The 14,476-nt window shown below is 43.3% G+C and overlaps 1 protein-coding gene across 9 annotated transcripts in view; it reads right to left on the reverse strand.

Moving 5' to 3' along the window:
• The window catches only part of PLCB4 (phospholipase C beta 4), a 426,130-nt gene that overhangs the window by 110,794 nt on the left and 300,860 nt on the right, over positions 1-14,476 (reverse strand). For all 9 annotated transcript variants that reach the window (XM_047745406.1, XM_047745403.1, XM_047745405.1 and 6 more), the window contains one exon: positions 12,264-12,407. In XM_047745406.1, coding sequence (XP_047601362.1) covers positions 12,264-12,407 — 144 coding nt within the window. The remainder of the gene's footprint in view (positions 1-12,263; positions 12,408-14,476) is intronic.

Here is a 14,476-nt window from a genome sequence, read left to right on the forward strand (position 1 = left end):
AGCCAGTTTTGTGAAAGTGACTTTGGGGGTTCAATTGTCAAATCTGCAAAGTCCTGGTGGTAAGAAAAGCATAAACAGCTGGTGAATGAAAAGGTATTCATGGGGGGCTCAGTTTGTTAAGCATCTGCCTTCAGGTCAGTTCATGATCCCAAGGTCCTGGGATGGAGGGCCATGTCAGGCTTCCTGCTCAGCAGGGAGTCTGCTTCTCCCTCTGCCTCTGCCCCTCCCCTCCTCAGCTCCTGCTCTCTCTCTCTCAAATAAAATAAATAAAATCTTAAAAAAAAAAAAAAAAAAAGAAGGTATTCATGAAGTTGTTTCACTGGCTGATACCTGTACTTATAACCCCTGAAGCCATACTCCTACTACACGAACTGGTGGATGATGTTGGCAAAGTAAGCCAGGCCAAAATGAACGCTATCTCACCATGCGGAAGCTCAGTGATAAATATAAACAAATCAGGGAACCTCTGGTGAACTCTGGCCTAGAGCTCTCAACCTACAGAGTGTGGGCGCATCAAATCGAGAGGTACTCCCATAAGCTAATTAGGATTTTCAATACAAGATATCAAAAAGAATCTAAATCAGTGCGTTTTTGTTTCATTACCTTTCTGTTTTATGGACGAGTCCCCTGACCTTCCCAGGCAACAAGAAAGGTGTGGGGCTGGAGGTGGTGTGAGGGGGAGGGGAATGTGGCAGCAAGAAAATGGAATCAAAAGCATATGTATGTAAAGATGAATCAATAAGGGGTGCCTGGGTGGCTCAGTGGGTTAAGCCTCTGCCTTTGGCTCAGGTCATGATCTCAGGGTCCTGGGATCGAGCCCCACATTGGGCTCTCTGCTTGGCGAGGAGCCTGCTTCCTCCTCCTCCTCCTCTGCCTGCCTCTCTGCCTACTTGTGATCTCTGTCAAATAAACAAATAAAATCTTTTTGAAAAAAAGATGAAACAATGAATGTTTAGATGACACTGCTTTCATACTTCTGGAAAACTATGGGGCTGAGAATGCCTCTATGATACTGCTTGTTGACTTTCCTCCCCAACAAAGCAGTAGTCCTGGAAGGTTTTCATGTGTGTGTCTTCAATAGGCAAGAACAAACAAAGAAACAAAAAAGTCTGGTAAATAATTCAATACCACCCCCTGTGCGTGGAGAGTCCACCAGAACATTACAGCTTCGTGGAATACTACGGTAAAGAAATCTAACAAGGCCCTCTCGGGCTTCGTTGACCAGGGAGCCTCCTTTACATGTAGGCTATTTTGCAGAACCGCCCCCATTTGGGAAGTCCTGGTGTATGATTTCAGCTCCCACAGATAAGGACATTAACTTTTACCTCAAAAGTAGTGTACAATTTTATAATGTTCAGGAGGAAGTCACTGGGCGGTGACAGAATACAGAATCTGGAGGGAGGCCAATGCCTGGCTTCAAGACTCTGCTGCATATGGGCTGTGTGACCTTGGGCAAGTGACTCAACCTCTCTGGGCCTAGTTCTTCCTCTGTAAAATAGTAACAACCATGTCCATCCTAGAGGATTGCTGTGAGAATGAAATGAAGAATATATGGTCAAGCACTTTGAACATTACCTGGTATCCAGTATAAACTAAAAAACCCCATGGCTGCTGCTCTTATTAATTATGGGGGATCTCTGGTCAGCATTTCTCTAAAGGGCCAGAAAATATGTAGTTTAGGTTTTAAGAAGGCCGCCGGTGATTCTGTGTTGTAGTTTTTATGTTTCATTAACGCTTTAAAAATGTCAAAGCCATTCTTAGCTCACTGGCCATACAACCTTGGGCTGACGGGTGGGTTTGGCTCTGGGCTGCACTTTGCCAGCCCCCCATTGTGATTATTAAACTCGTTCTAGAAAATATTACTCAGGGGGTGAGGTATCCGACCCATCTCCTCATGTATCCTATTCTTTAAAGAAAACAAACCAGCGTGTGTGAGCTCGTCTTCCACATACACTCTGTTCACAACAGCCACCTCTGCCAGCAGGGAGACCTGGGGCTGTGTGGTAAGTAGAGAAGCAATTTAAAGCTAGAGACAGTTTCCTCTCCCAGGGGCCAAAAGGTGAAATCCCAACCTCCTATTATGCTTTTGGAACAAACAGAGGAACTCATTTTGCATTCCCTTGGTGGAGTCATTTGATACCACTCACAATTAGGGCAAAATGAGCTGCTTGGGGCTAGGCCTAGAGCACAGAGTCTCTTCCTAGGAAACCTGTCAAGTTCATGACACACAGCAGAGAGAGCCCCCCCATCCTCTACTCGCCCCCCCTGCCCCTGCAATGAAAACCTGTCTCCCAAGAAGCCCCTGCATTCTGCCCAGAAGCCCCCAGGGGGGCTAGAAGTTTTCTGAGGAAGACTGGGCAACACCAAGAAAATCCACCTCCAAGATCGTGGGGATTTACAATTATACCAAAGCCCAAGAAAAACACTGTAAGGATCAAGAAAATACATGTGATAAAAATTTTAAGTGAAATACAGTACATGAAACTCTATAAACAGCACAAGCCCAACTGTGTTTAGAAGAAAATTGTGTGAATTCAAAAGGCCCACTGGGGTGGCTGGGCTGGGGTTGCAGGGAGTCGGGAATGGGGTTTCCTTTGTGGGGAAGATGAGACTTTTTTTCAAGTTTTTATCACATGCCCCTATGCACGGCCTTCTGTCTTCTGGTGGACCGCACACTGCAGACATCACCATAATGGGACCAGCAGCAAGTCCTGCCTCTTTTATGAAAAAACTTCTCCCCTCTCCCTGTCTGACCACAAAACCTCCTTTCTTAGCAGTGTGAGGACTGGCTTTGGCGAGGGTGATATAACCCACATTAAGCTAGGGACGTCTACCTATATACAAATGTCCTCCAAAGCAACTAAGCCACAACCTCCTTGGCATCTAGTATATTTTCTCTTGCAAAGAGAGTCCTGAATCCTTAGAGGAGAAAATAACTTCCAGGGTCACTTGGTACAACTTCCCCATTTTTTTTTTTTTTTTTAAGATTTTATTTATTTATTTGACAGAGAGAGAAATCACAAGTAGGCAGGGAGGCAGGGAGAGAGAGGGGGCAAGCAGGCCCCCTGCGGAGCAGAGAGCCCGATGTGGGCCTCGATCCCAGGACCCTGAAATCATGGACCTGAGCCGAAGGCAGAGGCTTAATCCACTGAGCCACCCAGGTGCCCTGATGTCTTACTTTTATCAATGAGAATAAAAAATCCCATGTACTGGAAATGATTTATCCAAGCTTAGAATCATCAAAAAGTAATTCTTGGATGAGTAGCTGGATAAAAGAAGGTAAAAAGGAAAACAAAAACAAAAAACCCAAAAAACCAGGCATCTTCATTTAAAATGCCAGCAAAGTAAACACATTAGGTAAATATTAGTATTTATCTTACTCTAAGTGCCTTCATGCGGCATGCTGGCTGATGTCTACAGCTAAGGTTGTAAATGAGCCACAGAGAGTCTGTCATTTGGCACATTGGTGTTTAAAAATGAATATATTTGTCAACATTTTAGCTTCAGGAGATTTCATGTAAAAATAAATCCATGTCCAGTATCTCATGGAAAACACACCACCATCTTCAACCATCCAACAACCTCAAGGCGTATATTCCTACATCATTGGAAAATTGACTGGAGACAGGTAGATGTTGCCCCCCTACCTCCCGAGGATGTATGGACACTCCAACTCGCTACCGTCTCTACCATCCCTTATTTGTCTTCACCTGGTACTTTTTCATTATTCAAATCAACTTCCTCTCTCCCAAGGCACCTGGGGTCGCAACTCACCGTCTAAAGGAACTACTACTTTTGGTATCACAGGGAGAAACTACGAAGTTAGGGCTGACAGTGTGCCACCGAGGAGACACAGAAGAACTGAGTTCTGGAACAGATGGTCTTGAAAAGCAGGACGAGAACCAAGGGAGCCACAGAGATGGAAGGTGGTCGTGGGTGGCCCACGGAGACAAGTTTCACCCACTCCACAGATGAACCAATGATCTCAGCCCTCCCTCCGAAGGCAGACAGAGAGTGGTGGTTTCTAAATTCAACCCAGCAGTAAGTCAAATGAACCCCATTATCTTCATTTGCAAGAAGTGAGCGCCCAGGTGGGATGGGGGCATTGAAGCTTACAACACCCACTCGCTCATCTGCTGATTCACAGCTCTGTCCTGAAGCAGGCCTTTTAACTGGCCCTCTCTGCTTTGCTTCACAGGAATTCAAAATGGTTTAAAGTGAAAACAAAACAAGAACAGGCCAACTTTCAGCTTCAGAAACGTGAAAACGCACACACGTCTCATCCCAGAGTGGAGCCTCAAAACCCATGGAAGCGATGGGGGTGGGGGGAGAATTCAATCAATCAGTGTATCGGGTCTTGGGAGATAAGAAGCTGAGATTTACAATTTGGCTACTTCGGCATTCAGTGGACATTGGCTCAGGAGAGCCTGGACAGCCCAGGGAGTCAGTGGTAGTTCTTTAACAGAGCGGGATCTAGATGCTCCTTACTGAGCAATGCTTCTCACACGTGAGTGTACCCCAGACCCATCTGGAAGGCTCATGAAAACAAGGTTACCGATTCAGTAGGGCTGAGAATCCGCCTCTCTGATTCAGTTCCCAGAGACTGGGGAGCTGCTCGTCTGGGGACCAGGCTTGGAGAACCACTGGCACAGACAATACCATTAAAACTCTGTGCCGAGGGGCGCCTGTGTGGCTCAATGAGTTAAGTCTCTGCCTTCGGCTCAGGTCATGATCTCAGGGTCCTGGGACTGAGCCCTGCATTGGGCTCTCTGCTCAGCGGGGAGCCTGCTTCCCCTTTCCTCTGCCTGCCTCTCTGCCTACTTGTGATCTCTCTCTGTGTCAAATAAAATCTTTAAAATCTTTCAAAAAAACAACACAAAACAAAACTCTGTGTTGAGAAACATCATTTTGCCAGGGAATGCTCTGAAACAAAGCTATTGCTAGGTCACGGGCACGAATTCATTTTAATGGTGCTTTTGGGTGTTCTTAGGGAATTCTGAACAATGACTAAGCCAGTGGAATCCACAGGTCTACAGATTAACCTGTTTGCTGTGGTCAATTTGACAAAATAATTATTTGAGTTCACAGTCATTGTCAATTTCAGACTAAGTCCATTTGTACACTAAACCAACAGGACTCATACTTCACCCTGCTTGAGAATCCCACAGCAGGCTAGTTTAAAAGAGATTATGGGGCTCAGCCTCCAGAATTCCAGATTTCTGGGATTGGGTAAATTTGCATTATGTAGGGGCTCTCCAAGCTCTGTGTTTGGCAGGAAAGAGAAAACCTAGATGAGGGGAGGGAGGCTCTGCAGGGCCTTTCCCACAAAACTTTGCAGTTAGCCTTTCATTCAACATAATTCAAGTTCAGCAAAGTGGTTTTGGCCTTCAACCCAAGCTACTAAAATAAGATTTTATTACCTCTAATAAACTACCTGACTTTATCTTTTTTGTACACGAAAGAGAACATGTAACATTTTTCTCATTTAATTTCTATAGTACTTTTTCATGGGCTTATTTGAGGACCTGGTTACAAAGCATAATTTATAGAGTTTGCCAAATATTTACAACCTGCACGAAGTATAATGAGCAGTCTGGAAATTGTCTAAATTCAGTCCAAATCTTTGCATTTTGAACCTCATAAAAACAGCTTATTTTTGTAATCAAAGGAAAATTCAACTTAGTATAAAATAACACACTTATTTTTGGGGATTTTAAATGAGGGCTGCATTTCCATCTTATGTACAGTGACTCTGTGATTTCAGTTTGCTGTGCAGCGCCAGCTGTAACTTAATGAAAGACATCTGAACTCCCTTCAACAAGCCAGAGACATAATCCTTCCAAGCTGGTTGCATTCTGAGAGAGAAAAAAATGCAGTAGAGAAACCGAGTTGCTTTTCTAAGGAACGCAGTCACAATGCTCCATGTTATTTGCAAAGAGATGAGGATGAGCCGGGGGGGGGGGGTAGTATTATTACAGATCAGAAAAAGATTGGAAAATATCTCTTCACGTGGCTGCTTTTATTCCCAGGCACGTTAAGCTGCATATCTAAGTCACCTATTACCGAAAGGCACATATGTTTGAGGAAGAAATGCCAAGATCCGTTGGCCAAGCCTTTTAACTGAGGGTTAAGGAGAGGGGAAGAAAGCTAAATTTTCTAACTGGAATGACAGGAAGGATTTAGGCAAGCATAAAAATAATGATCCAAGTTGGAAAGAGGAAAGACACCAGGTGAAAACCTCCAGTCTTGATTTGCAACAACAGTCCCCTTGTCTCCTGCAGTGACTCTAAAAATAACATCATGGAATCCCAGACCTTTGGACTATCAGTACATCACATTCTCTTGGGCTTGTGGTCTAAAAGCATTTTCTGAAATTTCCTTAGAGCTAAACGGTACAAAACTGGAGGTTATAGCAAGAGGCACCACATACATATATATGTGTGTGTGTGTGTGTGTGTGTGTGTGTGTGTGTGTGTGTGTGTGTGTGTGTGTGTGTGTATACACATACACATACATCTATCTATATCTATAAATAGATAGATATAAATAGATCGATTGATCAATTGGGTTAGAATTTATCAATTCTGTTCATAGAAAGATCTCAGCGAAGCTGGTATTTATTAAGCACCTACTAAAAGTTGGGCACAACCATTCCAGATGTTGGGAATGCAGCAGGAACAGGACATTGCCCTCACGTCAGCAGAGGAAGGGACTAAATGAATAAATGCTACGTAGCGATCAATGCTATGAAGACAATACAGCAGGATAAGGAGTGAGGGTGAACCACAGGTGGTTCAAGATGTGGAGCTGAGGCGATATTCCCGCAGAGACGTGAGAAACGTGAGAGAGAAAGCAGTATAACTGGGGGAACAGTGTGTTCTGGACAAAAGGAACAGCAAATGCAAAGTCCCCAGAACTGGAGGGAAATGCAAAAGAGGAAAGAGGGAGAAAGGTAAAGGAAATGCAGGTGGTTTGCTTACAAGGTCTTGTACGTCTTGGAGTGACACAATCTGAATCAGATTTTAAAAGCGTCCCACCAGCTGCTATTTTGAGAATAGACTCAAAGGGGCCAGGCCAAGGCAGAGAATCCAGCGAGGGGAGACAGGATACGGGCTTCGATCATGCTATAGTGATGGTGATGGTGAGAAGCAGCTAGATTCTTGAGACAAGGGTTTGTGTCGACAATGGGCTGACATGGGAGACAAGGAAGGCGTCCATGGTCTCAGCTGCTGGTGTGGACAGTGGGTGAAGGGTCTAGATTTGGACGTAAGTTTACAATACCAGTCAACATTTATTTTGTAGGGGAGAACAAGCACAGAACTGAGATCAAATTTCTAAAGAGGTACAGCCACAAGGCAACCTCTTAACTCAAAGCAGAGAAGGCAGCTAGAGAACACACAAGCCGAGCTATAAAGATGTTTTTTTATATCTGTGTCCTCTTTTATGGAAGAAAAGCACAACCCTATTTTCACAGTCATACGTACTGGACAATATTTTGCATTTATTTGAAACCTCAACTCTGAGAAACTCAGATACTACGTAAAAAATACTATTTATTGATTCTTTTTTTTTTTTTTAAAAAGATTTTATTTATTTATTTGACAGAGAGAGATCACAAGCAGGCTGAGAGGCAGTCAGAGAGAGAGAAGGAAGCAGGCTCCCTGCTGAGCAAAGAGCCCGATGCGGGGCTCCATCCCAGGACCCTGAGATCATGACCTGAGCCGAAGGCAGCGGCTTAACCCACTGAGCCACCCAGGCGCCCCCTATTTATTGATTCTTAAAAATCCCACTTGAAATAAGAAGAAAAAAAAATATCAGAGACCCCCTTGGGGAACAGGAAGAACAAAGAACATGAAATGTCTTGCTCAAAGTCAGGAAAGGTTCCTCTTCCGTGTGAAAGCTGGTTCTCCAGGGAGAGCCCACAAAGCTGAAAGTTGGCCCATTCGCCTGGATGAAAGGTTTGGTAAAGTTGTGTTTTGCTTTTTTTTTGTTTTGTTTTGTTTCCCCCAGAATGGGCAGGTCATCAGTGTCAGAAGAGCCCAGGAATTAAGAAGAGGTTCAGGAATCTCATAGGATAAACACTCCTAAGCAACTTCTCTACTAGAAACTCTCTCGTTTTCTCTCTCACTGGTTAGACCAGTACTTGTCAGATGTTCACACAACAAGCAAAACTCTCTGACCACCCAGGGAATGCTGAACTCTCATAGCAAGGTACTGTCCGGGTATGTTGAGACCCTTTGTTCTTACTTCACATGCTTACTACGAGTTACTCATGTTTGTTATCAAACCTGTTATGTCTATTGCAATTTGAAAATTTTATGAACTGGGACACCTGGGTGGCTCAGTTGGTTAAATGACTGACTCCAGATTTCTGATCAGGTCATGATCTTAGGGTAGTGGGATTAAGCCCCACATCAGGCTCCTTGCTCAGCCAGGAATCTGTTTATCTCCCTCTGCCTCTGCCCCTCTCCCCACTCATGCTCGCACACATGAGCACTCGCTCCCTCTCTCAAATAAAGAGATAAATCCTTAAAGATATAAAAATTATATGAACCCATGAAATATGTTTGTGGGAAGAAAGAGGGCTGTTGTTTCTCTAAGTTGGATATTTTGGAAAGATATCTTTAAAGGCAAGTTGCATCACGTATTTTTTTTTTCTCAATCCGAGTGAACAAAACAACTACAGGATTAGGGAAAGAAGTTCTACAACTGTAGGATTCTGCCCTTCCATTGCTCCACGGGTTGTCTTTAAAAGCCTCACTTCAATGCAACCAAACTGGGCATTTGAGACCGTGCTTCACAGGTCAGATAAAGGCAAAAACTCCCTTGACCCCAATCCACAGACCCACACTTCATGAAAATACTTCATCCCTGACCCAAAAAGATTGGCCAACAACTGAACCCCATTTATATGCTTCTAGTTAAACAATCAAGTGTTTAAGGTCCGCATGTGTTATTTAAGAAAAATGATGACTTGCTTTAAATGATTCTTGTGATAAATTGACCAGGAATGCAGGGAAGGAAGAGGAGGGCAGTTAGCTTACCCTACAGTACCATGACTCTAGGCTCGTAGGTCGTACTCAGGCTGAAGTGGTACATAGAGTGATAAATGCCATTTTAGGAACACTGGGCTGTCTCTACATTTCTCACCTGACCTGACGTGAATTGTGAATTCTGCCATCATTCTGACCTGATGCCATTACATCTGTGTGTATTCTGTATAGATCCTCTCACCTCAATGGCTTGCGTGTTCTGGTGGGGATACGAACACATACAGAGGAACAGGAATAAAATGGAGGCGACAGGGAAAATATTGTCAGTGCTGGAGGGAGTATTAGGATATGAATTAGTACAGTTAAGTTTTGAGATCAGGAAGCAGGCCAAATTACCTACATATATGTATACTCCGTGAATAAGTTTTTCCAATGCCTTGGATAAAAACCATTTAAACAATGCTGGGTAAGGTGTTATTCTCATAAAAGCATCTTCTTTCAAAACAAATGTATTTCTATTTTCTATAAAAGTTATAGTTACAGGCTACGCTAAACCAGAGTTAATTACTGAGATAATATGAAAGAATATTTTGAAAGACTTGTAGAGTAGGACCAGATAATGACTTACATCATTATACTAAACAATTACACAGAACTAGAGAACTGACTCAGTAGTAAAACTGAGTTTTTTTCAATATCTCCTACTCTGTCAGTGGAAACACTATTACAAAAAGAAACCTAAATCTTAACTTTCTCTCCTTACCCCTACTTCAAAGATAGACATATCTACTATCTCCTCAGAAAGAGAGGTTTCGGACCACGGTTGTTAAATGAAATGGACTATGATTGATAGCACTCAACTCAGGAAAGAAAAAGGGTTATGAGATTTACTGGTCTGAGCCATCTTTCCAGGACTGTACCTGCTCAGGGCATCAGGTAAGATGGGCAGGAGTATCTCATGGGATATCAGAAAGCCCGAGTGTGAGGCCAGACTCTGATCTACCTGCTGTGTAGTCTAACATGAGTTCTTTTAACTCCTTGGCCTCACTGAAAAATGATGTGGTAGGAAGTCCTTTCTAAACTCCATTTCTGGCTCTAATATTCTGGGACCCTGGTATCATCAGGGCTAACACTCATCCAAGGCTTTCAATGAGTGACACTGCACTAACCACTTCCCAGGCAGTAACTCATGCAATCCTCATGACACGCCTAACAGCAGAGGCTTTGGTATTATTCCCATTTCACAGACGAAGGAAATGAGGCACTGAGAGGTCAGGTGTCTAAGTCACACAGCGGCTAGTGGAAGAGCAAGGTTTTGAACCCAGGCCACCTGATCCCGAAGCTCAAGCATACTGCTTGTAACATGACGAGATGACAAAAGCCAGAAGACACAGGTCTACAGAATGGTCTTTTTGTAAAATTTGGGGCAGCTCAACATCTGTATCTGATTAACGAAGTTTTTTCTTTATGAGTGGTCAGCATGGACTTCTGGGATTGAATGTTGCTATGGCAAACGGCTACTAAAAAAGACCTCTGCAGCAAAGAGGCAGGCGTGAACTACAAAAAGCAGGAAAAATACACGTTTAGATCAGCAGGGTTCAAGGGACCAAACTGGCATCGATCTAAGCAAAATAACAAAAGAACTTGAAGGCTTTGCAATCTCTATTCTCCCAAAGTGAGGTAACTTGGAACAAGAGCACAAAACCAACAAAACCACCATGCGGCAGATACAAAGGCTCCCCTGTAACGTGGAGTACCCATTCCTGGCTCCAAAGTCTGAGTCTGGGAGCGGCTTGGACTTCCCTGCACATCTGAGTCATCTGCGGCAGGGAGCGGGAGGAGTCTTGTTAAAAAAATGAAGATTTTGGATTTGTAGGTCTGCATGGACCTCAGACCCCCAGGTGTAAGGAGCTCTAAGGTGAGACTGTGTCGCTGGAATGTGGATCATCCTTTGTGAGTTGGGGGTAAAGAGCTTAGAGGGTCTCAGAGTCTACAGGACTCACTTCTGCCACCGGGTAGCTCTGGTTCACAGTCAAGGCTTCTAAGCTTGGTTCTGTCCGATGAGCCTATCTGTACATTCCCGTCTAGCTCTAAAACCCGATATGTGTAATGATGACTTTCTCATTCAACCCTACATGGACTTTCTTCTGGTAGCATTAAACGGGAAAACGAAATGCCTCCCACAGCCCCCACACCTGGGTCTCTGTAACAGGAGAATCAAGGCTCAGGCCTTCCCACACCTGTTACAGAAAGATACTGAGAGCTCTGTGCAGAGGTAAAGCCACCCCTCAAAACAAATGTCTTGCAGAAAAGTGATTTATGTTTGAGGCTTTTGGCTTTGGCCAAAAGCTCTTGGAGACTCACTTGCCAGGGCAATGGTACGCTGGGTACAGTATTAAAAGACAGATCATGACCCAGTACTGTAATAACTTATAGGGGTGAGGGGGTGTGGAGCTTAGATATCTTCACCATCTAGACCTATGCTATCCAGTATGGTAGCCATTAGCCATATGAGGGGGTGTGGAGCTTAAATATCTTCACCATCTAGACCTATGCTATCCAGTATGGTAGCCATTAGCCATATGTAGCTATCGAGCACTACAGATATAGCTAGGCTGAATTGAAAGTACATATCAGATCTTGGAGACGTGCTATAAAAAGAACGTAAGATGTCATTAATTCATTTTATATGGGTTTTAAGTTAAAATGACAGTATTTTGGGTATGAACAAACTGTTTTACTGAAATTAATTTCACCTGCTCCTTCTTTTTAAATGTGCCTGCTAGAAAGATTTAAATGACATCTGTGGCTTGATGGATAATTCTACTGGGCACTGCTGATCTAGCCCCTTGTTATTCAAACTGTGGTTCTCAGAGCAGCGGGATGAGTATCAGTTAGGAACCTGGGAGGGATAATTTTGTTGCCATCTCGGACCCATCGAATCACCATGTTCCTTTTGACAAAATCCCGCGATTCCTGTGCACCTTCTAGTGTAACAGGTGCTGGGCTAGTTTCTCCTACAACATATTCACAGACGTACTTGTATTCTTGGTATATTTAGGTGATACACTCAAAGAGTACTGTGCTTGCTGAATTTTCTACACCAACATTCCACCTAGGCAATGGAAATATGTTTTTTAAATTTTAAATTAAAGCTATTACTATACAATATTACTATATAAATCAAAATTATACATAACATATTAGGCAGACCACATATGTACATATAGGGAGGGGAAAGAGAAGGGAGGTTTTTTTCACTAAGGCTACCTTAGTTACTTCTGGATTTTCAGCCACCATGTATGTGAAACTGATGTTCACCAGATCTGTGCCACTGCAAACACAAACTATCCGCCCTTCCAGATCATTCTCTGACTTTCCAACAGCTTCGAGAGCAGCCAGGATTTTGGGATCCTGTGTAAAGCATACAAATAGGAAAAAATTGTTAGATCACAGAGCATGGAGGGAACATGCTCATTTGATGTAAAAATACACAGAAAGACAAATGTTTTCTTTTTATTGAAAAATGCCCTGATATGTAGCATTATCCTTTTTTAAAAAATTTTTTTACTGTGTTATGTTAGTCACCATAAAATACATCATTGGTTTTTGGTGCAGTGTTCTAAGATTCATTGTTTATGTGCAACACCCAGTGCTCCGTGCACTACATGCCCTCCATAATACCACCACCAGGCTCACCCATTCCCTCATCCCAGTCCCCTCTAAAACCTTCAGTTTGTTTCTCGGAGTCCACAGTCTCTCATGGTTTGTCTCCCCCTCTGATTTACCCCGATTCAGTTTTCCTTTTCTTCCCCCAATGTCCTCCATGTTATTCCTTATGCTCCACAAGTAAGTGAAACCATATAATTGACTTTCTCTGCTTGACTTATTTCACTCAGCATGATCTCATCTAGTCCCATCCATGTCGATGCAAAAATTGGGTATTCATCCTTTCTGATGGCTGAGCAGTATTCCATTGTATATATGGACCACATCTTCTTTATCCATTCGTCTGTTGAAGAGCATCTTGGCTCTTTCCATAGTTTGGCAATTGTGGCTATTGCTGCTATGAACATTGGGGTACAGATGGCCCTTCTTTTCACTCCATCTGTATCTTTGGGGTAAATACCCAGTAGTGCAATACACAGAAGGACAAATGTTTTCTTTCTGTCAAAAAATGCCCTTATATGTAGCATTATTCTAAAACATGCAGAGGGAAAAGTTGTAACACTACACACTACCTGAACTCATTTGGTAAGAAAAGTATTCTAATATTACTGATTGAGAAAACTAGGTGCAAGGGTCTTTCTTTAGGTTCTTGGTTGCAACTATAGGAGGCCTGGAAGATGATAATGGGATGGAAAGGCTCTGACCAGGACCTGCTTGTGTCCACAGAGATCAAAGGGGCCTTTTAGCAGAGGACAGTCCCTGACGTCTCATGCCAATAAACATAGACATCTGCACAGCCAGCAACCAACGGTTATTAAAAAGTAAGATTGAGGGGCGCCTGAGTGGCTCAGTGGGTTAAAGCCTCTGCCTTCGGCTCAGGGCATGATCCCGGGGTTCTGGGATCAAGCTCCACATTGGGGTCTCTGCTGAGCAGAGAGCCTGCTTCCCTTCCTCTCTCTCTGCCTGCCTCTCTGCCTACTTGTGATCTCTGTCAAATAAATAAATAAAATCTTTAAAAAAAAAATAAGATTGAGTCTTTCAAGCAACCCGGACACAAAGAGTGAGTATGTTCAGTCTCCTAGAAGCCACGGCATCTTTATTTGGAATGAAGACAGTGTAAGTTTACCCTAATTAGCACGTAAAATAGCATCTTTGTCCTCCAAAAAACTCAGGAGGAAATGCCAACAGTTACTCGGAAATTTTAACTAACATAAAAGAGGGCAGCTTTGAAAAAGACACACAGAAACAAAATGAGGCACGCAATTTTGTTTTTCAACATCTAAAAACCTGCAGGGCTATTATGAAAAAGGGAATACATATTGTGCTTTAATATTCTAGAAAAAAGCCAGCTTCCAAACTCCCAGCACCACTACGCAAACAGCTTCTTATTCAAACAAGTCAATCACTGTGAAGAAGATTTATATGCTCTGTCATCTTTTTCTCTCAGAGGTAAACGGAGCCTCCAAGGTGAGCCACTGTCTGCGTGCACAGGTGCACAAACATGGAACTAACCATGCCATTTAAATTCCCACATCAACTGCAGGCCAGAAGTGACACAGTTTGCTTAAGGAAAAAATGGCAGCAGAGGGAAGGGGCCCTTGATGCATTAATTTCTGAGTTAAGGAAACTGTTTCTTTGATGCAAGCATCTTCTCTTTGAAAGGTGAGTAACACTTCTCGCTTCTCATAGAACTGAATACAACGCAATCCAGACCACCCAAAGGATGTAGGTGAAAAGACTTCTAAACCGTGTGTTCTTAATTCCCCGCTGATGAGTTTGGGGCAGTGAAAGCTTAAATAACATCCCGGCACCCT

Source organism: Lutra lutra, chromosome 9 (genome assembly GCF_902655055.1).
Source record: "Lutra lutra chromosome 9, mLutLut1.2, whole genome shotgun sequence".
NCBI classification, from domain to species: Eukaryota; Metazoa; Chordata; class Mammalia; order Carnivora; family Mustelidae; genus Lutra; species Lutra lutra.